The sequence below is a fragment of the Geotrypetes seraphini genome, chromosome 11 (assembly GCF_902459505.1).
Source record: "Geotrypetes seraphini chromosome 11, aGeoSer1.1, whole genome shotgun sequence".
Classification (NCBI taxonomy): Eukaryota; Metazoa; Chordata; class Amphibia; order Gymnophiona; family Dermophiidae; genus Geotrypetes; species Geotrypetes seraphini.
This window is the reverse complement of record NC_047094.1, coordinates 65,723,354-65,750,415: the sequence shown is the minus strand read 5'-3', so window position 1 is coordinate 65,750,415 and position 27,062 is coordinate 65,723,354. Positions and strand designations below refer to the sequence as shown.

At 41.1% G+C, this 27,062-nt stretch overlaps 1 protein-coding gene across 3 annotated transcripts in view; it reads left to right on the top strand.

The window, feature by feature from the left end:
• The window catches only part of AXIN1 (axin 1), a 122,219-nt gene that overhangs the window by 75,910 nt on the left and 19,247 nt on the right, over window positions 1-27,062 (top strand). For all 3 annotated transcript variants that reach the window (XM_033914429.1, XM_033914430.1, XM_033914431.1), the window contains 2 exons: window positions 11,596-12,149; window positions 26,628-26,804. In XM_033914429.1, the coding sequence (XP_033770320.1) occupies window positions 11,596-12,149; window positions 26,628-26,804 (731 nt within the window). The remainder of the gene's footprint in view (window positions 1-11,595; window positions 12,150-26,627; window positions 26,805-27,062) is intronic.

Here is a 27,062-nt window from a genome sequence, read left to right as displayed (position 1 = left end):
CTAGTCTAGGTCCTGGCAACTCAGCTTCAATGCCAAAAAATGCAAAGTCATGCATCTGGGCAGCCATAATCCATGCAAGACTTACACCCTTAATGGCAAGATCCTAACAAGAACTGAAGCAGAACGAGACTTAGGGGTGATCGTCAGTGAGAACATGAAGACTGCCAATCAAGTGGAGCAAGCTTCATCCAAGGCAAGGCAAATCATAGGTTGCATATGCAGGAGTTTCGTCAGCCGTAAGCCTGAAGTCATTATGCCATTGTATAGATCCATGGTGAGGCCCCACCTGGAATACTGTGTGCAATTTTGGAGGCCGCATTACCGTAAGGATGTGCTGAGACTGGAGTCGGTCCAGAGAATGGCCACCCGGATGGTCTCGAGACTCAAGGATCTCCCGTACGAGAAATGGCTGGATAAGTTGCAGCTGTACTCACTCGAGGAACGCAGAGAGAGGGGTGACATGATCGAGACATTCAAGTATCTCACAGGCCGCATCGAGGTGGAAGAAGATATCTTCTTTTTCAAGGGTCCGGCGGCAACAAGGGGGCATCCGTGGAAAATCAGGGGCGGGAAACTGCACGGGGACACCAGGAAATTCTTTTTCACTGAAAGGGTGGTTGATCGCTGGAATAGTCTTCCACTTCAGGTTATTGAGGCCAGCAGCATGCCTGATTTTAAGGTCAAATGGGATAGACACGTGGGATCTATTCACAGAGAAAGGTAGGGGAGGGTCATTGGGGTGGGCAGAATAGATGGGCCGTGGCCCTTATCTGCCGTCTGTTTCAATGTTTACCTTGTACTAAACTGGATTGGGGTCCTACCATAATATATGAGGTTCACAAACAGGTCCAGTTTTCAGAGCTGCGGTTTACTATTCTGCAGTAAGTGTGGGAGAAGTTACCATAAGAATCTCAGTTACAGGAAATAAAAAGAGGTGTTTTATTCTAATAGGAATGATTACGGAGTGTATAAGGAGTGCGTCACACAGATATTACTAATAATTTTTCACTGAGAAGCAAGATTGCATAAGACACACGAGTGGGTGACGACATAATATGTTGCAGGGGCAGAACAGATAAACCAGAGCTCAAAAGCTTAGTGTAAATTTCTGAGCATGCGTGACATTTTCTGCATGCATTGGTGCCCTGAGTTCCTCAGTTTTGCTTTTTCCACTCAGCTGAATGAACACAAAACAGAACTCTCCTGACACATATTTGTCTTCAGCTTAACAGAGTGTTGTAAATTGTTTTCTTTTTGTTCTTTGCTTTTTCTTTATCCCTTTCGATATGTCACTTTAGTCATTCTGAAACTTGGCAGAAAATTACAGAACTTCGGCACACACTCCATGTTTAATTTGTTTGGGTGCAGATCGATTTCAAGCAGTGTCGGTCACTACTGCAGTCACTTTGAAGCTGAAAATATATTGCTTGACTGGATGGTATACATCTCAGAGTACTGAAAAAACTCTGACATGAAATCGCTAATCTGTTGTTTGTGATATGTCACCTATCGCTAAAATCGTCCGTAATACTGAAGATTAAGGGGTGGCCATGTTACGCCAATTTTTTAAAAAGGATTCCAGGGGTGATTCGGGAAATTACAGACCGGTAAGCCTAACTTCAGTGCCAAGCAAAATAGTGGAAACTATAATTAAAAAAAATAATAATTATAAAACACCTAGACAAACATGGTTTAATCTGGCAGAGTCAGCATGGGTTCAGCTAAGGGAGATCTTGCCTCACTAATTTGCTTGATTTCTTTGAAGATGTGAATAAACGTGGATAAAAGTGAGATGTTTGATATAGTATATCTAGATTATCAGAAAGCTTTTCTCAAAGTTCCTGAGAAAATTAAAAAGGCATGTGATAAGAGGCAATGTTCTGTTGTGGATTAGGAATTGGTTAATGGACAAAAACCAGAGGGTAGAGTTTTGTAGCCACTTTTCTCAATGGAGGAAGGAAAATAGTGGAGTGCTGCAGGGATCTGTACTGGGACCAGAGCTATTTAACATATTTATAAATGATCTGGAAATTGGAACGACAAGTTATGTGATTAAATTTGCAGATGTCGCAATACTATTCAAAGTTGTCAAAACATATGAAGACTGAAAAATTGCAGGAAGATCTTAGGTAATTGGAAGACTGGCAGATGAAAGTTAATGTAGACAAAGGCAAAGTGATATCCATATCGTAGTTACCAGATGCTAGAGCTCACCTTAGGAGTCTGAGTTTCTGTAAAGGCTTGAAGACCTGTTTGTTTGCAAGATATCTCATTCACACTAACAGATGATTTTGTAAAGGTTTGCAACCCTATTTGTCTGCAAGAAATTTCATTCAGTTTAACAGATGATCAGATCTGTGTGTGTGTTTTGTATTATAATGTAAAATTGTAATTCCTAGTGATGGCCAGTTTCTTATTAACTTGGAAATTTCATTGAACTCCTATTGGGGTATTTTAGCGATTCATAAATATTTATGTAATGTAATTGTAGACACTATACTGAAATCTTCTGCCCAGTGTGGGTTGCGGCAAGAAAAGCAAACAGGATGCTAGGAATTATTAGGAAAAGGATGGTAAATAAGACCAAGAAATATTATAATGCCTCTGTTAACACTCCACAGTGCATCCTAACCTTGAGTATTGCACACAGTTGTGGTCACTGTATCTCAAAAGAGATATAGCAGAATTAGAAAAGGCTCAAAGAATTGCGACTAAAATGATAAAGGGGATAGAACTCCTCATATGAAGAAAAACTAAAAAGGTTGGGGCTCCTCAGCTTGGAAAAGAGATGCTTGGGGTGGGGATAAGACTGAAGTCTACACCATCTGTAGAACGGGTAAGAGTACAAAACCAGAGGACACTCAATGAAATTACATGGGAATACTTTTTAAAACAAATAGAAGGAAATATTTTTTTGCTCAAAGAATAGTTAAGCTCTGGAATTCATTACCAGAGGGTGTGGTTACAGTAGTTAGTGTAGCTGGATTTAAAAAAATTTTGACAAGTTCCTGGAGGAAAAGTCCTAAGTCTGCTATTGAGACAGACATAGGGGAAGCCACTGCTTGCCCTGGATTGGAAGCATGGAATTTTGCTACTATTTGTATTTCTGCCAGGTATTGTGACCTGGATTGGCCACTGTTGGAAACAGGAAACTGGGCTAGAATGGACTATTGGTGTGACCCAGTATGACTTTTCTTATGTAGTATTGGTTCTCTTCTGTGCAGAAGTCTGTGAGCTCCTGAGTGTACAAGTCAAGAAACTTTTGTCAAACACCCTCAACCTCCCAGTATAGTGTCTTGAAAAGAGAAGTCATCCAGAAGACTGTCACATAGTATTTAAAACTGACACGAAGGATAGAGTTAATTAGCTGAGATGTGACTTTTTGATCTTTCCTCTTGACTGGACTGCCCCAATAAGTCAGCCATAGCTCCTCCAAATAACATAGACCCCCCAAAAAAACCCAAAACAAAAAAAAACAAGCAAAAAATATAAATATCTTCATGTTGGACTTTGTGAGATCCCAAAACTTGGAGAGGAGAATTACTACTACTATTAATTGAAACATAACAGAGCCTAATCTGACAGGTGGCTGCTGTAGGCCATGACCATGTTATCAAATACATGGATCTGTATACCATTAAAGATTAGGATCAGTGAAAAATCCTAGATTAATTGTACAGAACTTAAAACATATTGCAAAGCTGGACTGACAATGCTGTCCTCTGTACAGACAGTGTCTTGTGAATAGGTGCATTGTCGTGATGCAGGAACCATGGTTTGTTGGCAAAAAGTCCAGGTCATTTTCATCTAACTTTTTCACGTAGCCTTTTCAGCACTTCCAAATAGTAAACTTGGTTAACTGTTTGTCCAGTTGGTACAAATTCATAATGAAAAATCCCTCTGATATCAAAAAAGGTTAGCAACATTGTTTTGACTCTTGATTTGGACTGGTGGAACTTTTTTGGTTGTGGAGAATTGGCTGACTTCCATTGTGCACTTTGATGCTTTGTTTCAGGGTCATATTGGTACACCCATGTTTCATCACCAGTGATAACATGGCTCAAAAATTGTCTTGCCGCTCCAAAAGGTCTTGGCAAACTTTGGGACCATTTTTGCACATGCCTTTCTCATGCCAAGATTTTCAGTTAAGATTTTCCTGTTTCTGTATTGATGTGTACTTGGTCTGCTATGCTTCTCACAGTCAGCCGATGATTTTGATGCACAATTAGACACTTAAATGTTTTCGTCAGTTCTGCTTGTTACTGGCCACCCTGACCTTTCTTCTTCAGTGACGCTTTCTCTCCCCTCAGAAAAACATTTAATCCATTTGTACACTGCCGTTTTCTTCAAGGCATTATCCCCATAAACTTGGACTAACATGTCCCTGATTTCTCTTCCACTCTTGCCAAGTTTAACATGAAATTTAATGTTTGTTCATTGCTCTAATTCAAGCTCTGACATTCTTGCGATGGCGCACAAAATCAAACAAAAACAATAATGAACGCTACTCAGCAAGACAGCACCACATGTCGACTCAAACACAGCTGTGAGACACTGATATAGCAAGGTTATGAAACCTTACCGAGTTGTTTGTACAGTGTTGCCAATGTAAGCGCACGGAGGCAAGTTTGCAAACTTAATTGTCAGATCTCATATGTATGAAAGTCTGCCACAAAGTCAATCATGCTGCAATATTAACAAAGTATCAGGACTCCCCACCCTCAATTGCACACACCATGTTGGCTGGAAGTGTAAGTGAGATGAATGACCTACTGGTGACCAAATCAGACTTGGCAGAATAAATAAAAGAAATCAAAATGCTACACATGGATCTCTATAGGGTAGTGGGAGAGATCAAAACAGATTTAAATCCCTTACTGATAGAATTAAAAAGAATAAAATCCACATTGATGAGCAGATTGTCTCTAGCATCTCACTCCAGAGTTTCTGTTGCTTTAATCTTCATATTAAATTATGCTACAAAAAAGATTGCCAACATTGGAACAATATTGGAATTCCAGGTGTTGTGGAACTAAGATCAGGGACAGATAATACGTTTTAAGATTGTGAAGGGTCTTTTCCATCAATATGTCTCAGACCATCAAGGTAATCTGAAACTGGATAGAGCCCACTGGTTCTCTGGTGCCCAAAAGAATCCCCTAGAGCAATTGCTTTATTTTCATTGTTTTGAGGGTAAACAGTGACTATGCAGGTAACCAGAGGGAAAGACTCTATTCTGTTCATGGGACATGGGGTTAGAATTTATGCCAACTTAGCTTAACTAACTTTACAGAAATGGACGAGTCTCCATCCTCTTGGCCAGATTCTGTAGGAAAGAGGTATGCACTATAGATGGGACTTCCCAAATTTTGAACTCGATGCATAAAAGCTACACATATCAGATCTAGAAGACTGTATGGATTTGATAGAAGAATACAAGGGTGTAGGCAACTCCAGGCTGTGTTTGTCGCCCCATTGAATGGCATGGAAAACATCTACCCTGAAGAAGCAAAGATTCCTAGCAGCAAGAAATACCTTTTGTTACCTTCCACATCAGATGAAACTTATGAAATGGAAATCTCAAAGAAGAAATGACAGTAAACATACTAGACTCTAAAAAAAACTACCAACCAGCTGTCCTTTATCATGGAGTCGTAGAGGTAATTAATAAAATAAACTTCTGATTGTACAGTATGTAACAATCTCCTGGAAAAGGTGACTAAAGTTTCCTGAAACAAAAAATGAGGTTTTCATGAATTCTTGTAGAGCAACAATTTTTAATACAATAGTCCAAACCTCATCTTTTTTATATAAAAATAAAAAAAGTTACAGAAGTCCAGACACGTAACATTCTTATACTGCTTATGTACCAGTGACATGAAAAATTGGTTATTTGCAACATTTTGGAACTTTTTTCCAGAGATGGTCTCATATTGGTTCCCCCACACCTCTTTTTTTTTTGAGAGAAGCAAATAAATATCTCCTTTTCTCAACATGCAGATTAAGTTGTTACAGAGGAGAAGAATATATGGAGCTATATTTAAGGACTTTAGTCATTGTGTAGGAGTGTGAGAATTGGCTTGGTCCTTATTTATTTATTTATTTATTTTCCATCATCCAAGGAGGTTGTTTGGGGTGGACAGTCTTTCTTCCTATTTCCCATGAACAAGGTTCCATTCTATCACCTCTGCTATTCAATATCTTTCTATCTCCACTTCTAACATTAGCACAATCTATCGGATTTACGATCTTCGCCTATGCAGATGACATTCAACTCCTTCATCCAATTGACACATCTAATACTTCTGACATAAAAGATATTAACAATAAACTGGATTCCATAAACGATTGGCTCTACTCTAACAAACTTTCCCTTAATGTTAACAAATCCCGTGGACTCCTATTCTCAACCAAAAATACTGAATCCTTACCGGAAAAAATAGCTATTAAATCAGTCCCTATCCAAATGGAAACAAAAATAAAACTTTTAGGGGTAATTATAGATAAAGACTTATCCTTCCACGATCACATCAGCTCTATAATAAAAACTTGTTTCTATAAACTTCGTATCATTCGCTCATTGACTTCAATCTTACAGACCGAATCAATTACAATCCTGGTTCATTCTTTGATCATCTCTCACCTAGACTATTGTAATTCCCTTTTTAACGGTCTCCCACAAAAAGAAATCCGACGTCTTCAATTGATTCAAAATACAGCAATAAAACTTATTTACAAACTAGGGAAATATGATCACGTTACTCCAATTCTGAAAGATGCACACTGGCTTCCAGTGGCCCACCGAATTACATATAAAATTATTCTCTTGACCTTTAAAATAAAATCCTCTCATTTGCCTTCATTTCTACATAAACTTCTCATCCCCCAATGTTCATCTCGTACTCTGAGATCCACAAACCAAAATCTTCTTCTGATTCCCTCTATTAAAAATTTTTATTACACACGGAAAATAAATTTCTCTGTCACTGCTCCAACACTATGGAATTCTTTACCTCAACCTCTTCGTGACGAACAACAACTGGATAAATTTAAGATAGGCCTAAAGACTTTTCTATTCCGTGATGCATTTATTTCAGTTTAGTATCTATTTCTCAGTTATTCTTAATTATTTAACTTAAAAAAAAAAAAAAAAAAAAATTACTTCACAGACTTTTCCCCACCCTAATGTTTTTTTCCCATCCCCTCTCTCTCCCTTTTCTCTCAACATTGTAACTTTACCCTACCATCAACCCCTTCCCTCACAATCAAGTTTGTCTAGTCTATGTTTTAACATACACTGTCTGTCCTCTAAATATTGAATATATTAACTCCTCTTCCTTTTTTTATATTTTATCGTAATGTACACCGGCCAGATATTTATTTGATGGTCGGTATATTAAAACCTAATAAACTTGAAACTTGAAACTTGAACTTTTTATCAGACTTCTTCAGGCTATTCCCAACAAAAGTAGAGCTGTGAGGCCGCTAATTGGGTCAGTATGCCCTCCTTGTTACATGGTTGACTTAGTCATGTACTTTTTCAAGAGCTAATCATGGTAACGCAGTTATATTGGAATGTAAGAAGTCTCCACAACCCAGTTAAAAGGAAAAGGGTCCTAGGACATGTTGAACTGTGAGCAGACCTGGCATTCCTCCAAGAGATTGTTGTGAAAAATACTTAAAACTATAAATGAGCTGTCTAGTAAGTAACTATAAAGGAGAAGTCTAGTAAGTGAGGGGTGACAATTCTTATTCCTAAGAAATTCCACTTTTGTGGTACAGCAGTATCATACCAATCTGGTGGGCAGATATGTGATTCCAGTAGGCACACAGTTTAAGAATACTATAATGATAGCCAACACATATGGTTCTCCCATTGAAATTCCATTTTGTTTTATAAGACACTGTTTACATTTTTGAGGCTTTATGCATGGAACCTAAAGGCTTAGCTGGAGGTTTTAATTGCATGTCATCCTCTTTGACGGATTGGAGCTTACTATACCAAAATCGTGCAGGAACTAGAGCTAGTGGGAATTGGGATTGACTGATGCTTGGTTGCTGTTTCATAATGGGGAAAAGAATTACATACTTTTCCACTATATATTTCTGCTATTCCCATATAGATTTTTGGTACATACTGGCCAAGATATGAAGAAAAGCATGGACTTGCAATATTAGAAATACAGTACAGTATTCAAATATTTGATCATTCATCAGTTTTGCTGGAGCTAAAAATGAAAAGTTTGAGCAAGCACATTGATTCCCTTTGATACATAGATATCTTTTGATATATACCTCCTTTGTGGAGAACCTAGCACATTTTCAGAAAGATACCTGCCTATGATTTAACAGTACAAAAAATGTCTTCTGGGTGATTGTGTGGAATACAGGTGGACAGCCTGGAGAAAAGCAGCCTTCCTTTAGACACAGCTTTAATAACTTGAAGAGAAGCATAAGCAAACAAACAAATTCTTTATGAGCTCTTAAGAGTTAGAGCTAAGCTAAATGGCCTGGAGACTTTGAAGACCACCCATCATGAGATTAACTAGGAGACATTTGAATGAAAATGCAAATAAGGCTAGTAAACTGCTCTTAATGGCAACTTAAGAAGATACATATTAAACATTAAATTCTAAAGATAAAGAGCAACTCCTTAGGGGAGATCCATAATTTTAAACAAATTGCTGAGTGTTCTGTTTTAAGTTGTATATGTCCCAACTTCTTAATCAACTAGAAATGCTATGGAACAGCCCTTCGTCTTTGAAGAAATACATGTGGCTATCGCGTTTAAAAAAATAATAAAAGCTGCTGTTCTGGACTATTTCCAAGTGAAGTCATACAAGTAGTTATTATATGCCCAAGCTACCATGAGGTCACCTTACTAAAACCTCTCCAGCATCCCAAACTGAAGTTGCTAGCCCTCGCAGAGTGGAGTGAGCAACGTTTAATTCTTTTACAAACCACCTCACCCACAACAACACGTTAAATGTTTATAAGATCTACAACTTACCTCTCTAGCTAATCATTGTAACTCTACTTTTTTAATTAACCTTTTGTAATCCGCCTTGAACCGCAAGGTAATGGCGGAATAGAAATCCCTAATGTAATGTAATGTAATGTAATATTCTACAAAATCATTATAAAACGTCTTAGCGGTTTACAATATCATTTAAAATAGGGTAGTAGGGTTAAAACACAGGCAAAAAAAAGAGAGGGATAGAAGACAACACGAGGAAAGAAACAAAAGGAAAGGAATTAGAATGTCATAGGTGATTAGGAAAAAAGGAAAGGGAAATCCAAAAAGGAAGGCATGCACATCAGAAAGTTGTTAGAGAAAAAAATTAGATTTGTAATGTATATCTAAACTTTCTTGCACTGTGCCAAACTGTTCTCCATAAACTGTACTGTAATTTGCCTTGAACCTCTGTAGGCATAGTGGAACTCAAAATTCCCAGATTAGATTAGATTTGCTGGAAGGCTTGAGCAAACATGTAAGCTTTAAGGTTTGTTTGTTTGGTTGTTTTGAATTTGATAGGTGGGATCTGCTCTGATAGAGAGGAGAAAGAAATTCCAAAGGTAGGGTGCAACAACACTAAAGCAGGCTTTACAGAGAAATTCAATCCAGATATGGTGCAAAGCGGGAACTATTAATAATTGCCTATAAAAAAGACCTAATGTACATTGTGGAGCATATGGTTGGTTCTGGCAATGCCTACATGATATATTAATAACCCCAACAAAACCATCCACTAGGCATACCCTCTGTGCTTTTAAGTGAGAAAGATTTTTCATCTGGTGCTTTACTAGTGGTTTCTATCTGATGAGAGGAAAAAGATCTCAGATGCCTGCGCTGATTTATAACAATAGTTTAAGCAGCTGTCAGGTCAAGGTATCTTTCATAGATCAAAAAAACCTCTTGTGTGAATAAGTAATTGTGATGTCATACAAGTTAATGACATCACAATAATTTATTCACACAAGAGGTTTTTTTGATGTTTGAAAGATACCTTGACCTGACAGCTGCTTAAACTATTGTTATAAATCAGCGCAGGCATCTGAGATCTTTTTCCTCTCTTCAGGTAGAAACACATAAGTTGTGTAAAGAAAACAATTTTGTATATTTGTTACCAATGGAAGTTTTTTCCATTGAAGTATCACTAGTGCTATTACTATTACATTTTGGCTACTCCAATGCTTCAGTGCATATTAGATATCATTACAGTACTTATATCGTCATGTCAGTTCTTCAAAAACTTACTACAGTAGCTACCAGTATGAGTCAGGGCTAATTTTAAAACTGTGTCTGATCATCAAGGCCCTTAAAGGAAATGGGCTAGAGTACTTGAACAGGATATCGCTTTACATACCTCCAAATTTACTAAGGTCATACTAAGAAGTATCCCTAACCGCACCCTCTCCAAAGGACATCACTTGATGTGCCACCCACCAATGAGCCTTCTCCAGAGTAGCCCCCCTCCCAATACATCCTGAAAGGCTTCGTTGAACACAAAACTATCTCTATGTCAGGAAGCAGGTGAAAGCCTGGCTCTTTTCCCAAGCCTTTAATGGAGGAAGCAACTAATTAGCTAGTCTAACCTATACAAGGACTAACGCTGGCTGCAAATAGAGCACTGTGCTGTAACAGGACTTGCTTATCCACTCCTACCCTTGCTGAGATCATATTCATGCACCTGTCTGACTCTACATGCAGCTTTTTAAAGTTAGTCTTCTTATTCTCTAACTCCTGTTACTCTGTCTTATCAGACTATATGCTCCACCTCTGTGTACACTCTATTAAGATGTTTTGTTTTATATTGTGTAGATATTATAAGTACTGTGCTATAATATACAGTATATTCTTATTTTTTTCGCTTGATCTTGTTGTATATCATCTTGAGTGAATTACTTCAAAAAGGCAATAAATCCTAGTAAATAAAATTTATATAATCTTGGGCTCCAAACATCTCCTATCTGGGTATATTTCAGTGCTCTCTCTGCCTGTTATACTCTAGTTGATAGCCTTCCAGCTTCCCAGTGCCCCATCGTTTCATGAAAGGGCTTCTCCATTTCAAAACTGCCACCCAGAAGCTCTCGGTACCATAGAACTTTCATCTTTTTAAAACAATATTCTTAATATTCATGTTAATAAAATCCTAAATTGAAAAAAAATGCAAATTATTGCAACCCCTTTAAAATATCACCTCCCCTCTTTTATGAAGCCGCGTTAGGGTTTTTTATCTCCGGCTGCGGTGGTAAAAGCTCCGATGCTCATAGAATTTTATGAGTGTTGGAGCTTTTACTGCCACAGCTGGCAATAAAAAAACAAACGCAGCATCATAAAAAGGGGGGTGGGGAGAGATAATTCTGTGTTTTCATGGCAATTTTTATTTTTGTTAACTCTCAGAAGTAGTATAGCATTGCTGGAACAGATATTTATACCCTTTGGAACTACATGTGTTTGGAATATTTTTCCCATACATTTGAATTATGCAAACAATAGGTGTGCTGTTTACATTTATTCCACTTGACTTGCACTTAGTAGGAAGCGCTCATTATCCATATTTTGAACTGTTGTCTTTTTGTTACTTACTACAGGAGGAGGAAGGGGATGATGCGGATATCTCATCTGGTCCTTCTGTGGTCAGCCACAAACTGCCTTCATCCCAAGCCCTGCATCACTTTAACCCTCGTTACCCAGATATGGGCTGCATGGGAATGCAACTACGTGATGCGCATGAGGAGAATCCAGAAACTATCCTGGATGAGCATGTGCAGCGGGTCATGAAAACTCCTGGCTGTCAATCTCCAGGACCTGGCCGACACTCCCCAAAGTCACGTTCTCCGGACAGCGGACCTCTGGGGAAAACACTACCGGGGACCATGGGAACCATCCCACTAGGACATGGCAAGCACACATCCAAGTCTGGAATGAAACTGGACCCAATGACATATCACCATAAGCATGTCTATCATCACATGCATCATCATGGTGGCATGAAGCCAAAGGAACAAATAGAAGCAGAAGCCACTCAGCGAGTGCAGACCAACTTACCTTGGAATATAGATTCACATAACTATGCAACAAAGTCACGCAATTATGCAGAGAGTATGGGTATGGCACCTAATCCCATGGAGTCTGTTGGATACAGGTGAGTGTGGAGTTCAGTGCTCAATAAGCATTGGTACTAGAAAGGTCATTCTGTCAGAATCAGCCTGTATTCAGTACTGGGAAGTATACTGGACAAGGAAGTCAGAAAGTGAAATGGTATTGTATGCTTGCTCTAGGACAGGGATCTCAAAGTACCTCCTTGAGGGTAATCCAGTCGGGTTTTCAGGATTTCCCCAATGAATATGCTTTGAAAGTAGTGCATGCACATCTCATGCATATTCATTAGGGAAATCCTGTAAACCCGACTGGATTGCGGCCCTCAAGGAGGGACTTTGAGACCCCTGCTCTAGGAGGTGAGGGTGACAGATTGAAATGACTGCACTGTGTTATCCTGAGGAGAGGGTGACAATTGGACTGGCTGCACTTTGGTAATTTGGGGTGAGGCTGATAGACTGGAATGGATGTACTGGGGTTGGGGTGAGGGTGACAGGCCGAACTGACTGCACTTTTTTAAACTGGGGTGAGGGGGATAGACTGGAATGGATGCACTGGATGAGGCTGACGAGTTGGAGTGGCTGCATGTTTTTAAATTGGGGTGAAGCTGATAGACTAGAATGGATGCATAGGGTTGAGGGTAATGTGCTAGACTAGCTGCATGCTTCTTTGGAGTAGGGGTGGCAGATTAGACTGGTTGTTGTGTGTTAATTTAGGGTTAGTGTAACAGGCTGGAATGACTCTGCATTCATGTTCTAAGGCAGTGATCTCAAACTCGTGGCCTGGGGGCCACATGCGGCCCGCCAGGTACTATTTTGAGGCCCTCGGTATGTTTATCATAATCACAAAAGTAAAATAAAACAGTTTCTTGATCATATGTCTCTTTAGCTATAAATGACAATATTATTATTAAGACTTAGCTAAAAGGAAATATTTATAAACTATAACGAGTTTTACCTCATGCAAAATTATCATTTCTTTAATAAGACATTAACTATTTTCTCTGAAGCCCTCCAAGTACCTACAAATCCAAAATGTGTCCCTGCAAAGGGTTTGAGTTTGAGACCACAGCTCTAGGGTGAGAGTTACAAGGTTGCAATGACTACACTCTGTTGCCCTTTTCTGATAATTCCATTGTGTTTATTTCAAGTACCTCAAAAGTTCCAAAGGAACATGTCCTCCAGACCAGTCTTGATGAATGGGCTATTCCCCTCTATTAGCAGATGGATCTGGAGAACATATGCTTGTGATCCTTGCTCTATATGGGACACTGTTCTACCAGTTCCTCTTCATGTTATCTCCAGCAGATGGTGGATGGGTGTCTTGTGCAGCATTAGACTGGATCTGGGTCCTACTCCTGGGCCAAGTTGGATTACTGAGTACCTGATTGAGTTAGGCATTCTAGAGGTCCTGGTCTTATGCTTTTATCCCTGAGCCCTGGGGAGACATCTAGAGGAATCCAAGTCTTTCTCTCCTGCTTCCAGCCTCCCTTAGCTGTGAAGAAGATGAAGTCTCTACTGATAATCTTCTTCTCTTCCACTCTCTTAAATAGTGAAAAATAAATAAATAGAAATGAAGGAGAGAGAGAGAAAGGGGTAGGAGTGAAAAATTTGAAGCTCCTGGAAGGATGGTGGTGCCATGTCTTGCAGGAGGTGGGTGTATCAGCAGCCCTGAAGATAGTTCAAGCCTGTCTGGAGAACTCACGAGAACTGGGAGTGAAGCGGAACCATACTAAGTACAGGAAAAGCTTATGTGCACCGAGAAAGGGGACTAGTGTTCAGGCAGTGGATCATGCCAAGGGCTATGCTAGGGGCAGTTCACGATGGCAGTTCTTGGAAGGGTGGAAAATTGTCTATTTTCTCACTATGGTGGCACCTTCAGAGTGGTTCAAGAGCTGTTATATGGCAGCAGCTGACACAGCTCTGAGCAAGACAAACAGCTTGAGGTTCAGACCATGAGAAGGATGTTTCCATTCCTGTGGCTGGAGCTTATCTCAAGGCTGTTGCAGTTGGGCCCAGTTTGCTGGGGAGTTGACTCACAGGAGACAGCAGGGTCCCAGGATAGCTCAGTAATAGAGAGCACTGGCAATCCACCTACAAATCTTTGCTCTGGAGGGTGTTTTTTGTAGGGTCCTCTCAGTTTGGTCAAGGAGCCCCTGGTTTTGAAGAGAGACAGGGATCTCTGGTGTTAGTGAGACTTGTTTTCCCTTGAATTGTCCTCTTGGTGCTCAAAGTTTTATCCTGTACCAGAGTAAAGAACATAAGAAGTTGCCTCCGCTGAGTCAGACCATAGGTCCATCCTGCCCAGCGGTCCGCTCCCGCAGCGGCCCATCAGGCCCATCGCCTGAGTAGTGGTCTATACCTATCTATACCCTTCAATCCCTTTTTCTTCTAGGAATCTATCCAAACCTTCTTTGAAACCATTTAATGTTTTGTTGTCTACAACAGCCTCTGGAAGCGCGTTCCATGTATCCACCACCCTCTGAGTGAAAAAGAACTTCCTAGCATTTGTTCTAAACCTGTCCCCTTTCAATTTCTCCGAGTGCCCCCTTGTACTTGTGGTGCCCCTTAATTTGAAAAATCTGTCCCTGTCTACTTTTTCTATGCCCTTCAGGATCTTGAAGGTTTCTATCATGTCTCCTCTAAGTCTCCGCTTTTCTAGTGAGAAAAGTCCCAACTGCTTCAATCTGTCGGTATATGGCAGATTTTCCATTCCCTTTATCAGTTTAGTTGCTCTTCTCTGTACTCCCTCAAGTACTGCCATGTCCTTCTTGAGGTACGGCGACCAGTACTGGACACAGTACTCCAGATGCGGCCACACCATTGCACGATACAGCGGCATGATGACTTCCTTCGTCCTGGTCGTAATACCCTTCTTAATGATACCCAACATTCTGTTTGCTTTCTTTGAGGCTGTGGCGCACTGCGCCGATGCCTTCAGTGTTGCGTCTACCATCACTCCCAGGTCTCTCTCCAGGTTACTGACCCCTAGCGGTGTTCCCCCCATTCTGTATGTGAACATCGGGTTCTTTTTCCCCACGTGCATGACCTTGCATTTCCCTATGTTGAAGCTCATTTGCCATTTTTCGGCCCACTTTTCCAGCTGCGTTAGATCCTTTTGGAGATCTTCGCAGTCTTCCCTGGTTTGAGCCCTGCTGTATAGTTTGGTGTCATCTGCAAATTTAATGACCTCACACTTGGTTCCCGCCTCTAGGTCGTTTATGTAAATATTGAACAGGAGCGGTCCTAGCACCGACCCCTGTGGAACTCCGCTCGTGACCCCTTTCCAGCCTGAGTAATGGCCCTTTACTCCAACCCTCTGCTTCCTGTTTGCCAGCCAGTTTCTGATCCATCGGTGGACCTCCCCTTGCACCCCATGGTTCCATATCTTCTTAAGCAGTCTCTCGTGTGGTACCTTGTCGAAGGCTTTTTGGAAGTCAAGGTAAATGATGTCTATAGATTCCCCTTTATCCACCTGGTTGTTCACCCCCTCAAAGAAGTACAATAAGTTGGTGAGGCATGACCTGCCCTTGCAGAAGCCATGTTGACTCGGTTTTAGCTGCCCATTTTTTTCGATGTGTTCACAGATGCTGTCTTTAATTAGTGCCTCCATCATCTTTCCCGGGACTGAGGTCAGTCTCACCGGCCTGTAGTTTCCTGGGTCGCCCCTTGAGCCCTTCTTGAAGATGGGCGTAACATTTGCTATTTTCCAATCCTCCGGGATCTCTCCAGTTTTTAAGGATAGGCTGTATATCTGTCGAAGTGGCTCCGCTATTTCGTTTTTTAGTTCCTTGAGTACCCTTGGGTGAATGCCGTCCGGACCTGGTGATTTGTCGCTCTTTAGTCTGTCTATCTGCCTGAGTACATCTTCTTGGCTTACCTCTAAATTGACCAGTTTATCATCTTGGTCTCCTATTGCGATCTCCTCGGGTTCCGGAATGTTGGTTGTATTCTCCACCGTGAAGACTGATGTAAAGAACTCATTTAACCTTTCAGCTATCTCTTTCTCTTCTTTTACTACTCCCTTTCTATCTCCATCATCCAATGGTCCCACTTCTTCTCTTGCCGGTTGCTTCCCCTTGACGTATCTGAATAATGACTTGAAGTTTGTTGCTTCCTCTGCCAGTCTCTCTTCGTATTCTCTTTTTGCTTTTCTAACCACTCGGTGACACTCCTTCTGGTGTTCTTTGTGCACTTTTTGGTTCTCCTCTGTTTGGTCTTTTTTCCATTTTCTGAACGATGCTTTCTTGTCGCTTATCGCCTTCTTCACTGCATTTGTTATCCACACTGGGTTTTTTGTTCTATTTTTTTTGCATCCTTTCCTGAACTTGGGGATGCACAGGTTTTGCGCTTCGTGCACAGTTCCCTTGAGTAAGGTCCAGGCTTTTTCTACGGATTCCATCTTCCCTATGTTGCCTTTGAGTTTCTTTCCCACCATTTCCCTCATGGCATCATAATTTCCTTTTTTGAAGTTGAGTGCTGTCGTTGTGGTTCTTTTCCCCTTTGATGATCCAATTTCTAGCCTGCACTGGATCGTGTTGTGATCACTGTTACCTAGCGGGGCTAATACTGTCACCTCCTTTGCTGGCCCCCCTAGTCCGTTGAAGATTAGGTCAAGAGTGGCGTCACCCCGTGTTGGTTCCGTGACCAATTGCTCCATGAAACAGTCCCTCGTGACCTCTAGGAAATTGGTCTCTCTTGCGCAGTTTGAGTGCCCAATACTCCAGTCTATCCCAGGATAGTTGAAGTCCCCCATCACCACCACATTTCCGCTTCTGCATACCTGCCTTAGTTCTGCCTCCAGGTCCTGGTCGATTTCTTCAGGTTGTCCAGGTGGGCGGTAGTACAGACCCAATTTAATATCTGCCCCAGTTCCTCCCTATAGCTTAACCCATAGTGATTCCAAGCCATCCGCCCGTACTGTTGTTTCCATCCTGGTTGAGGGTATGGAGTCTTTTATGTACAGCGCTATTCCTCCACCCTTTTTATGTGCCCTGTCTCTCCTGTATAGTTTGTACCCTGGTATGGCCACATCCCATTGATTTTCCTCAGTCCACCACGTTTCTGTGACTCCAATTATGTCTAGGTCCTTTTTGCTGGCAGTGATTTCTAGTTCTCCCATTTTGGCCCTCAGGCTCCTAGCATTTGTGTACAGGCAGTTTAAGACCCAGTTTTTTGCCCTCTCTTTTTGTTTTCCTCGTGTTTTGGTACTCCTGCAGTCCTCCTCATAGTTTGCCAGCCCCCGAGCTTCATCCTCCTCCTGCTGCTGTGTGTCTGTGACGTCCTCAGCCTGTATCCCCTGCACCTCTTGTTCTCGTAATTCCCACTCAGTTCTGGGCTCTATTTCACAAGTCTTTGCCCCTCTGTCTCCTGTTGTTCTGTGTTGGTGCCGCTTACGAGTTCCATTTGTGCCCTCGGTCCCTGCAATGCGTCCTTAGGTCCTTTTTCAAAACATACATACTCAGTCCCAAGTCCTCCTTTACAATGTCCCAGGTCAGTATCCTTGTCAGGTACTGATGTCCGATGTCCTCTTTCAAAACATACACACTCAGTCCCAAGTCTTCCTTTACAATGTCCCAGGTCAGTATCCTTGTCAGGTATTGATGTCCGATGTGTCGAAGTCAGATCGACTATCGGCTTTCCCCTTCTCTTCAGTTTAAAGCCAAGTCTATGACGTTCTGGACGTCATAGACTTGGAAGACAACAGGAAGACAACAGGATGAAATCATCCATTAGAGGAGTTGAGGTGACTGGAAGAGACAACCCAGAGATGTCACCAAAGGTAGAAGGAGCACAGTGTTGTGGCAAATGGGATGTTAAGTTATGCCTGCTGGAGAAAGTAATAGCCCAAGGAAGGAATTTGTGGTGGTAGGTGGGGAGCCTGCCTCCTTGTGTTGAAGCAGCAGAAGGCAGAGAGAGAACAATATCATGGCAGATGGGAAGGTCAGTCCCTATCTGCTGAAGAGTGAAATGGCCCTGAGAGAGGAAATCATGGCGGCAGGTGGGAAGCCTGGCAATCTGCTAAATAAAAGCAGTGTGGGACAGGACTTTGAAGTCAGTACACCAGATTTGGACTCCAACTCTTCTCTTTTTCTACTGACCAACTCCTCCTGACATTAGGCTTTAAGGAGCCTTTTACTAGAGCTTAGCACGTGTTAATGGACATTTCTGTATACTAAATGCTAAATGTCTTATTTTATATCAATGAACCATATGGCACTTACAAAATACTAATGTCCATTAGTGCATGCTAAGCTTTAGTAAAAGACCTCAAAATTTTTTTCTGGATGTAAAGTACTAGTAAATATAACTTAAATTTATAAATACCTTAGATTCAGAACAAAAAAAAGTAAGTATAAAATGATAAATTTACCATATATTATAATGTAAGGTTTTTATTTTTTAAGCCAGAGTCAGTCTATACATTTTTATCGTCCCTGATTCCAACTCCATAGCCCCGGTATAGGGTAGGGCTTCACCCCCAACTTACTTGCTATGGACTCAAATCATTCCCTCATTCACTTCAATTTACTCTGTTTCTGGCAGTGCTCCTTCATCTTCAAATGCACTCATAAGTACCCCCTATCAACCCACTCACTTGACCCCTCTACCTACTCTTCACCTTGCCACCACCAACTCACTTTGTCAGTCTACCTTCAATAGCACACTCATCCACTTATTGTGCTACTCATAACTTTTGCCTCACCCACTGACTCAACCTTCTACCTCTTCCACTCATAATCCCTCACAGACTCAGTCACTTGGTCTCTTGGCACTTAATAACTCACTGTTCCCTCATTCATTGTCCTGCCTCTCATATTTGTTCATTGACTCTGTCACTCAGCCCACTCTGGCACTCATAACCCATAACCTCCCCCACCAAATCAATCACTCACTAAGCTTTCTGCAACTCATATACACCGTAAACTCAGTCACCCAGCCACCTCCTCCCCGCCACTCATAAGCCCCATTATTAACTCAGTCACTTGGGTCCCCTACCACTTAGTCACTCACACTGCAACCATGCATTTTGTTAGTAAAACCCACCATTGTACACCTTTCAGCTTGTTTGCGTTATGTGGTGCTATCGGGCTACTGAAAGAGATGGCCCTATAGGTGCCATTTTGCGTATTCCTGTCAGGAGTTCCAAGCCGTGTCTGTTCTGGTGGAGTGTCATAGAACACTTACTGATCAAACCCAAGATATGGAGACCTGTGGGCTGGAGATCTGGCTGATTTGCTGCTTGTCTCAGTGCAAGTTGATTGTAGATGCACACTATTTGCATTTTTCTGCCTTCTGCACATAGCAAGGAAGTGCAGACTCTTCTAGAGGGAGAAGACGCTACACAAACTGCAAGTCCAGGCTTCAAAACCTGACTCCATCTACTTGGAATGGAAGACTCCTGTTTCCATTCCATTAATTCTATGCTCAACTGGCTTAAAAGGTTTGAGGACACTTCCCTGTTTTGCAGTCTGTGAATCTACCAAAAGACACTTAGTACTAAGGTCTCTTTTCCCTACTTGAATTAGCACTGTGCCATTTTTGAGGACAGCTCATACTGAATGTTCTGATTCAGAGCTGAAGGGGATTACTAAAGAATACTTCTCTTTTGTTCTTGCCACATGAGTCCAGGCAAATGGGTTGTGTTCCCTGCCAACAGGTGGAAACAAAACAATACTGCTTGCCTTCTGAAGTCAATCGGTATTTTCTATTTCCAGCAGAGGAAAAGATATCTCTAGTGTAGCAAGTAAGAGTGTTCTCCTATGACAAGAGGCTTGCTGGTTCTCCTTCCAAAGTGGAGCCTAGGACCAGGGCTATACAGGCAATATCTCTGCTAAGCTGTTTTGAGCTGAAGAGTCTTCCAGTTCCATTCCTGCTGATTGGGTGGTTCAGTGATATTGTGCTTTCAGTCAAGGGACAGGCAATTTGTCCATTGCAATTGAAAATGCAGTATCAAAGCACTTCCCCCTACCATTAAGAAAGTTGGTGGAGACTTATGCTGGTTAAAACATTTGTTATACCATCTTTGTTGACTGGCAATCTAAGTGGTTAACAATCTAAAATACAAATAAAAACAGAAAAGAAATACAATATTGGACAGGAAAGAGCCAGACATTCAGAACAAGATCAGATTAGACTAGGGAGAAAAAAAGAAGGTGGGAAGTGGTAGTGAGGGAGAGCGGGGGAAAATGGTGAAAGTATCAGGAAGGCTATCTTTAAGTAGAGTCAAAAGCTTTGTGAAAAAATCAAGTTTTCAATGAGAATTTGAAATTCTTGAAGGATAAGTCTGCATGGACTAAAAAGGTTAGTTCCAAAGAGAAGGAACCATAAAAATGAAGGTACGTCTAGTGGTTTCTAGTTGGGTGTATCTGGGACCAGGAAAAAGTAAGCAATGATCTTTAATGGACTGGAGTAAGCTGACTAGCGAATAAGGGATGGTAAGTCTAGATAAATAGAATGGAAGGCCCATTCTGAAAGCTTTAAAGATGAGGAAACTAAACTAAACCTTAAGTTTATATACCGCATCCTCTTCATAGAGATAGAGCTCGGCATAGTTTACAGGAACTTTAATATAAGGAAGGAAAAACATAATAGAAATTAATGATTATAAAGAGGGTAGCGAGATTTATATTTTTGAGAATAGACAAGTTTTCAGATGCTTGGGAATTGGAAGGAGCCCAGATTCCGCAGCAGGGCAGGAAGGTTGTTCCAAAGCTCAGTGGTTTTGAAGAAGAGAGATTTCCCTAATTTTCCAGCATAGATAACGCCTTTTAGCGAGGGGAAAGATAGTTTAAGTTTTTGGATGGATTTGGTAGTGTCGGGTCTCGTACAATTCCAAGATAGTGAAATTAGAGGAGGAAGAATGCCATGCAAGATCTTGAATGTTAGGCAGGCACACTTAAAGTGAACCCTAGAAATTACTGGAAGCCAGTGAAGTTTTGGCAGAAGCGGGGAAACATGATCAAATTTACTTTTTGTGAAGCTCAACCTAGCTACAGTATTCTGGATCTGCTGAAGTCTGAAGACTTTTTTCTTGGTTAGACTTAGATGGAGTTGCAGTAGTCCAGCCTGGAAAGAATGATTGATTGTACAAGGACAGCAAAATGTTGTTGGCGGAACCAGGATCTCACTTTTCTCAACATGTGGAGACTAAAAAAACATTTTTTTACCAGAGAGTTGAGATGGTCATTAAATGAAAGTGTAGAGTCAATAATGACACCCAAAACTTTGCTTGAGAATTCAATCTGCAGTGTGGGACCAGAAGGTAATGAAATGAGTGTGGGTAGCTGATCTAATTTTGGGCCAAGCCAAAGTAATTTTGTTTTGGAGTATGAAAGTTTTGAAAATTATCTGTTTGTCGACTGGGAACCAGTGGTGATTATAGAGTAAGTGTATAGCATGGTCAGATCTTTGAGCGTGTCCTAGTAATTCTATAGCTGTGTTCTGGAGAGAGTAATTTTTTTAGGTTATCACAGGTACAGCCCAGATAAGCTATACACTTCTCCCTCCATATTCGCGGTTTTAGCACTCGCAATTTCAATTATTTGCACTTTTAGTTTGCTGGCTCCACCCCCCAAATTATGTCATCTATGTGTGCTGATAAAAATTTTGACATTTTTTCCAGGCTTGCACAGAGAAAAACGCTGCTTCCCAGCGTGCACAGAGAACCGGGAGTGTTTTCTGCAGGCCCTTGAGTGGGCCTGTAGTCATCGGAGGAGGCCTGAATCTTCTATTTAAAGACCATCCTTACTACGGCATGTCTGAGGCAATATTTGCAGTTTCATTATGTTCACTTGGGTTTTTAACAAAAAACTGCGATAAACATATGAAAAAGTTATTCTCAGATTTTCCGTATTTACGGGTCTGTTCATCCTCAATCACTGCGAATATGGAGCGAGAAGTGTATTACAATAGTCTATTCTGGTAACTAGAAAAGAAAGAATAAGGGAATGGAACATGTAATGGTTGAAGTATCTTCTAACAGAATGCAGTTCTGCGTATCAGGAATTTTGCTACAGGTAGTAAGAAAGCAAGTGGCTTATTCTTCCTGTGTTTTGAGGAAACAGTCCTTCTGAGGATGGGATTCCCCAGCATTTGGGGGCGCGTACACTAGTAGCCACTCCCCCTCTTCAGTAACCCTGGTGTTATTTATTTTTAAAGGCTCTTTCTTCAGCCAGCATATGCCAGCAAAATGGAAACCCAGCTATGGGCCCTGGCTGACTCTGCAACAGGAATGTCTTAGTGGTTAGAGCGGCTGCCTCAGCACTCTGAGATTGTGAGTTCAATCCCAGCATGCTCCTTGTGACTGTGGACAAGTCACTTAACCTTCCATTGCCCCAGGTACCACAGTTGGATTGTAAGCCTGCTGGGACAGATAGGTAAATACTTAAGAGTACTTGATCACTATTCAATGTATTATAAACCTCTTTGGGTGAATCTCTTCATAAAAAGGTGGTTAATAAACCCCAATAAATAAATAACAGACTCCTCTCCCCCCTCCTCCCCAGCTGAGAGGTGATGCCACATTATACAGTACACAGGAGCTGGTAGAAGAGATCCATGGCAAGCCCGTCTGCTGCCATTGTGACAAACTGACTCAGAGATCAAAGTATATCCCAAGGAAAAGCTGCTGCAGAAGGTCTCACAGGTGGGGGAGGATGCCAGAGATATATAAGGGAACATAGTTTCTGTGGTGTGCTTTCCTGTCTGTGCAGTGAGCGAGGTGTGATTTGATTTTGGGTTGGGGCAGATAGGGGAAGGGTAGTTTGGTGGTGTTGGGGCATTTATGGGGAAGGGTTAGTTTTGGGTGATGGAGCAGTTTGAAGAGTTGGAGAAGGAGAAGCAGTTTGAAAGGAAGAATTCTTACTGCTATGTGACCGTGAAGTTGTATGCTGTAAACTATTTTTAAACTACAGTAAAACTTTGGATTGCAAGTACCTTGGTTTGCAAGTGTTTTGCAAGACAAGCAAAACATTTTATTAAATGTTAACTTGATATACAAGCAATGGCTTGCAATACAAGCACATACAGTATACACACATCACAACTGAAGCTGATGGTTCTCCTCTCTCGGACACTGCAAGAGTGTAGTGACTGTTCTAAATGAGCAAAGTCTTGCAATACGAGTACCTATAGTATACACGCGTCACATCATCACAACTGGCCGATGGTTCTTCTCTTTCTGATGCTGCAGGAGTGTAGTTTGTTCTAAATGAGTGAGGTCTTGCAATAGAAGAATGTATAGTATTTTGTAGTAAAGTTTTGGGGTTGTGGAACGAATTGTCTGAGTTTCCATTATTTCCTATGGGGAAATTTGCTTTGATATGAGTGCTTTGGATAACAAGCATGCTTCTAGAACAAATTAAGCTCACAAACCAAGGTTTTACTGTATTTTCTGTTAAGCAATAAATCAAGTAAATAAGTACAATGAAATCAGAAGCTGGAACTGTTTTGCCTATAGAAATGCACGGGACCAATTTTGGGGGGAACTTATTTCTCGGGAACCCCTGGCTTGATATGATCTATTTACACAGAACATAAGAATAGCCATATTGGTTCATACCAATGGTCCATCTAGCCCAATATCTTGTTTCCACAGTCGCCAATCCAGGTCACAAGTACCTGGCAAAAAAACCAACATTCCATGCTACTGATCCCAGGGCAAGCAGTGGCTTCCCCCATGTCTGTCTGAATAACAGACTATGGACTTGTCCTCTAGGAACTTGTCCAAACCTTTTTTAAACCCATCTACATTAACAGCTGTTATCATATCCAAACTACCTCAACTAGACATAGGAAAACCCACACCCCATTCATGCACCCTCCAATCAAAGAAGTTAAACAGAAAAAAAACTGTATGTTGGCCTCCTAGCCACAAAAGCAGCAAAACTAGACAAATCTCCAATCTACTGACAATGACCCCAGACTACAAAACATTCAGAAAAGAAATAAAGACCCTACTGTTCACAAAATTCCTGAAATCGACTTAATACCGCAAGCACCTTCCCATTTCCCCGAAGTATCCTGATCTACTCTTTATCTCGTCTGGAAATTGCCAGATATCGTCTTTTGTAATCTGCCTTGAACCGCAAGGTAATGGTGGAATAGAAATCACTAATGTAATATCCTCTGAGTGAAAAAATATTTCTTCCTTTTGGTTTTAAAATTATTTCTCTGTAACTTCATTGAGTGTTCCCTAGTCTTTGTAATTTTTGATGGAGCAAAACTTGATTCACTTGTTCTATGCCACTCAGGATTTTGAAGACTTTCAATCTTGGGGGTGAGTTTTTTAATCAGTTTGTTGCCACATGCCAAGTTTCATCCCATTTTGCAAAATGTGGGTGGGAAAGAATAAATGCAAGATAGATCATGCATGGAATCAAAGTAAAGTAGTCCTGGCTAATTAACTTAATAATTTAGTTGAATTAGCACAACTTTAATGTTTGTCTGCAATAATGCTAATCCAGCCATTCTTCCATCTGTGTTTTATGCAAAAGTAAAAAAATAAAACACAAAACCAAACTTAAACAGGAAAAGCCTCTGCCTATATAGACTTTGCCAACAATTTGATACTATTGCTGTAAGAACCAGGTGAAAAAGGCAGGAATATGTGAGAAAATATGTATGGGTACCATCAGTTGGTTAAAAGAGCGTAAAGTGCAGGTCACTGTGAATGGAGCTAGATTTCTTTGGATAGGTGCTATGCCATAGGTGGTAGTGTTTGGTCCGCTGCTTCATACACAAGGTGATATAACTTCTACTACTATTATTTCCATAGCGCTAGGAGATGTACACAGCGCTAGCAGACGTACACAGCGCTGTACAGAGTCATAAAGAAGAAGAAAACAATCCCTGCTCGAAAGAGCTTACAATCTAAACAGCCAAGACAGGCAAACAGGATGTCATGGATACAGTTAAGGGGAACGGTTAATCAGCTGGCTGGGTCGGAGGGCAGAGGAGTAGGGTTAAGGATTGAAGGCCATATCAAAAGGTGGGTTTTTAGTCTGTTTTTAAACAAGGGAAGGGGCTTGGCGGACAAACTCGGGTAATTTATTCCAGGCATAGGGGGGGCAGCTAGATGAAAGGAACAATCTCTGGAATTGGCAGTGGAGGAGAAGGGCACAGCTAGAGCAGCTTATCTGAGGAACGGAGTTCTCTGGGAAGTGTATATTTATATACACTTCCCAAAAAAGAACTCCGTTCTTTAAAGAGAGATATTGAGGGGCAGCAGAATAAACACACTTGTAGGTCAGCAATAGGAGCTTGAACTGTATGGGATGGCCAGTGAAGTGACTTAAGGAGAGGGGTGAAATGAGTGTAGCGAGGTTGGTAGAAGATGAGATGGTAGATTGCAGTAGAAGATGAGATGGTAGAAGATGGGATGGTGGAAGATGAGATGGTAGAAGATGAGATGGTAGATTGCAGTAAAGTGTGAGGTTACAAGAGCGTGGCCAAGGGACCGGGTATTGTGCTCAGAGAGGAAGGGGTGAATTTTGGTGATATTGAAGAGATAGAAGTGACAGGTCTTAGCAGCTTGTTGGATGTGCATAGAAAATGAGAGGTCTAAATCGAAGACAGCTCCAGGATATATCACCTTTCTGTGGCACAATCAAAGTGGCATACATTTATTATATTCAGGTACTTTCTCTGCCCATAGTGGGCTCACAATCTAAATAACTGTTTTCTCATCGAGCCAAGTGGTAGGCCCAGTAACAGTGAAGGGTATAGACTGGTTTTAAGGAAAGACGTAAACTTGTACGGGCAAGAAATTAGTAAAGAAGCTTCAGAGCAGTGTCAGATGATGTGCCTTGGCAGTGGGAGCTGGTGTGCTGTGTATAAGGTGGCTGGAAGTTAATTAGCATTCTAATATGGGAAAGATCTGAGTAGCATTGACATTGCGCTGACATTTGCAGCTAGGGTACAAGTCGGAGCACATCAGTTATCAATTACATTAAATGAGGATTAGCAGAAGAATTCTGCTCATACTCCACCAGTGTAAAAGGGTGTAGTAAGCTCATACCACCATATGCATAAGTTAGAAGACAAACATTTATTAAAATGCAGAGAACAAATTTGACTTGGGGAGGAGGAATAGATGTAAGCTGGTGGCTGCTTGTGGAGAGAAGGATATTCAGAGATGATGTGATTGCTGGGTCTTAGCATTGAAAAACCAGTTTGTGCCTCAGGTGGACAAGATGTTTATTTTTGGTAATACACAAATAGGAAGATGTACCTTGAAGTGCCAAAGATGAAATTTTGCTTAATTTTTGCAGAATTATGTAATAGTACTGGACTCTCAAAGTGTTCTATGTGACAAGTTATTGAATGTGTTCAGGAAGTAATGGGCAGGTTTGTTTGTTGTTGTTTTTTTAGACTGTGCAAAGTTTTATTAGGGATGGTGACAAAGTATGTTTCTGGGTTTGACTGGCACAGAAAAAGGGTGAACATGATGAAAATTTCTCTTTCTAGGATAATAAAGCTTGAAATCATGCTGTTTTATGATTCTCATGGCTTTGTTCTTTCAGTGGGAAAACAAACATGCTCTCAAAGAGAAATGCTAAGAAGATGGATTTAGGTAAAAATGAAAGTGCCAACCATGAAATACCTGTGCCTCCCGACGAGTCTGAGCGTAACCAGAAAATCCTACAGTGGATTATGGAAGGAGAAAAAGAGATCAGCAGGCATAAGAAAACAAGCCATGGGTAAGGGGTGTGAATATTGCTGAGACCTTCTGGGGCCTGGCAGAATCAGTCTGAATACAAACTTGGTGATTGTTAGTAGGGATGCACTGGTTGAGAACAACTGGAATTCACAGGCGCAGCGTTACTAAAGTGTTATTTGCCACTGTGTGTTTTGCCCTTTCCCTTTTCTATCCCTGGTAGGCACATTATCATCTTTCATGCCAGCTATTTAGCAGCAAAAGATGAAATGTTGCAGATCTTGTTTCTATGGAAATAAGA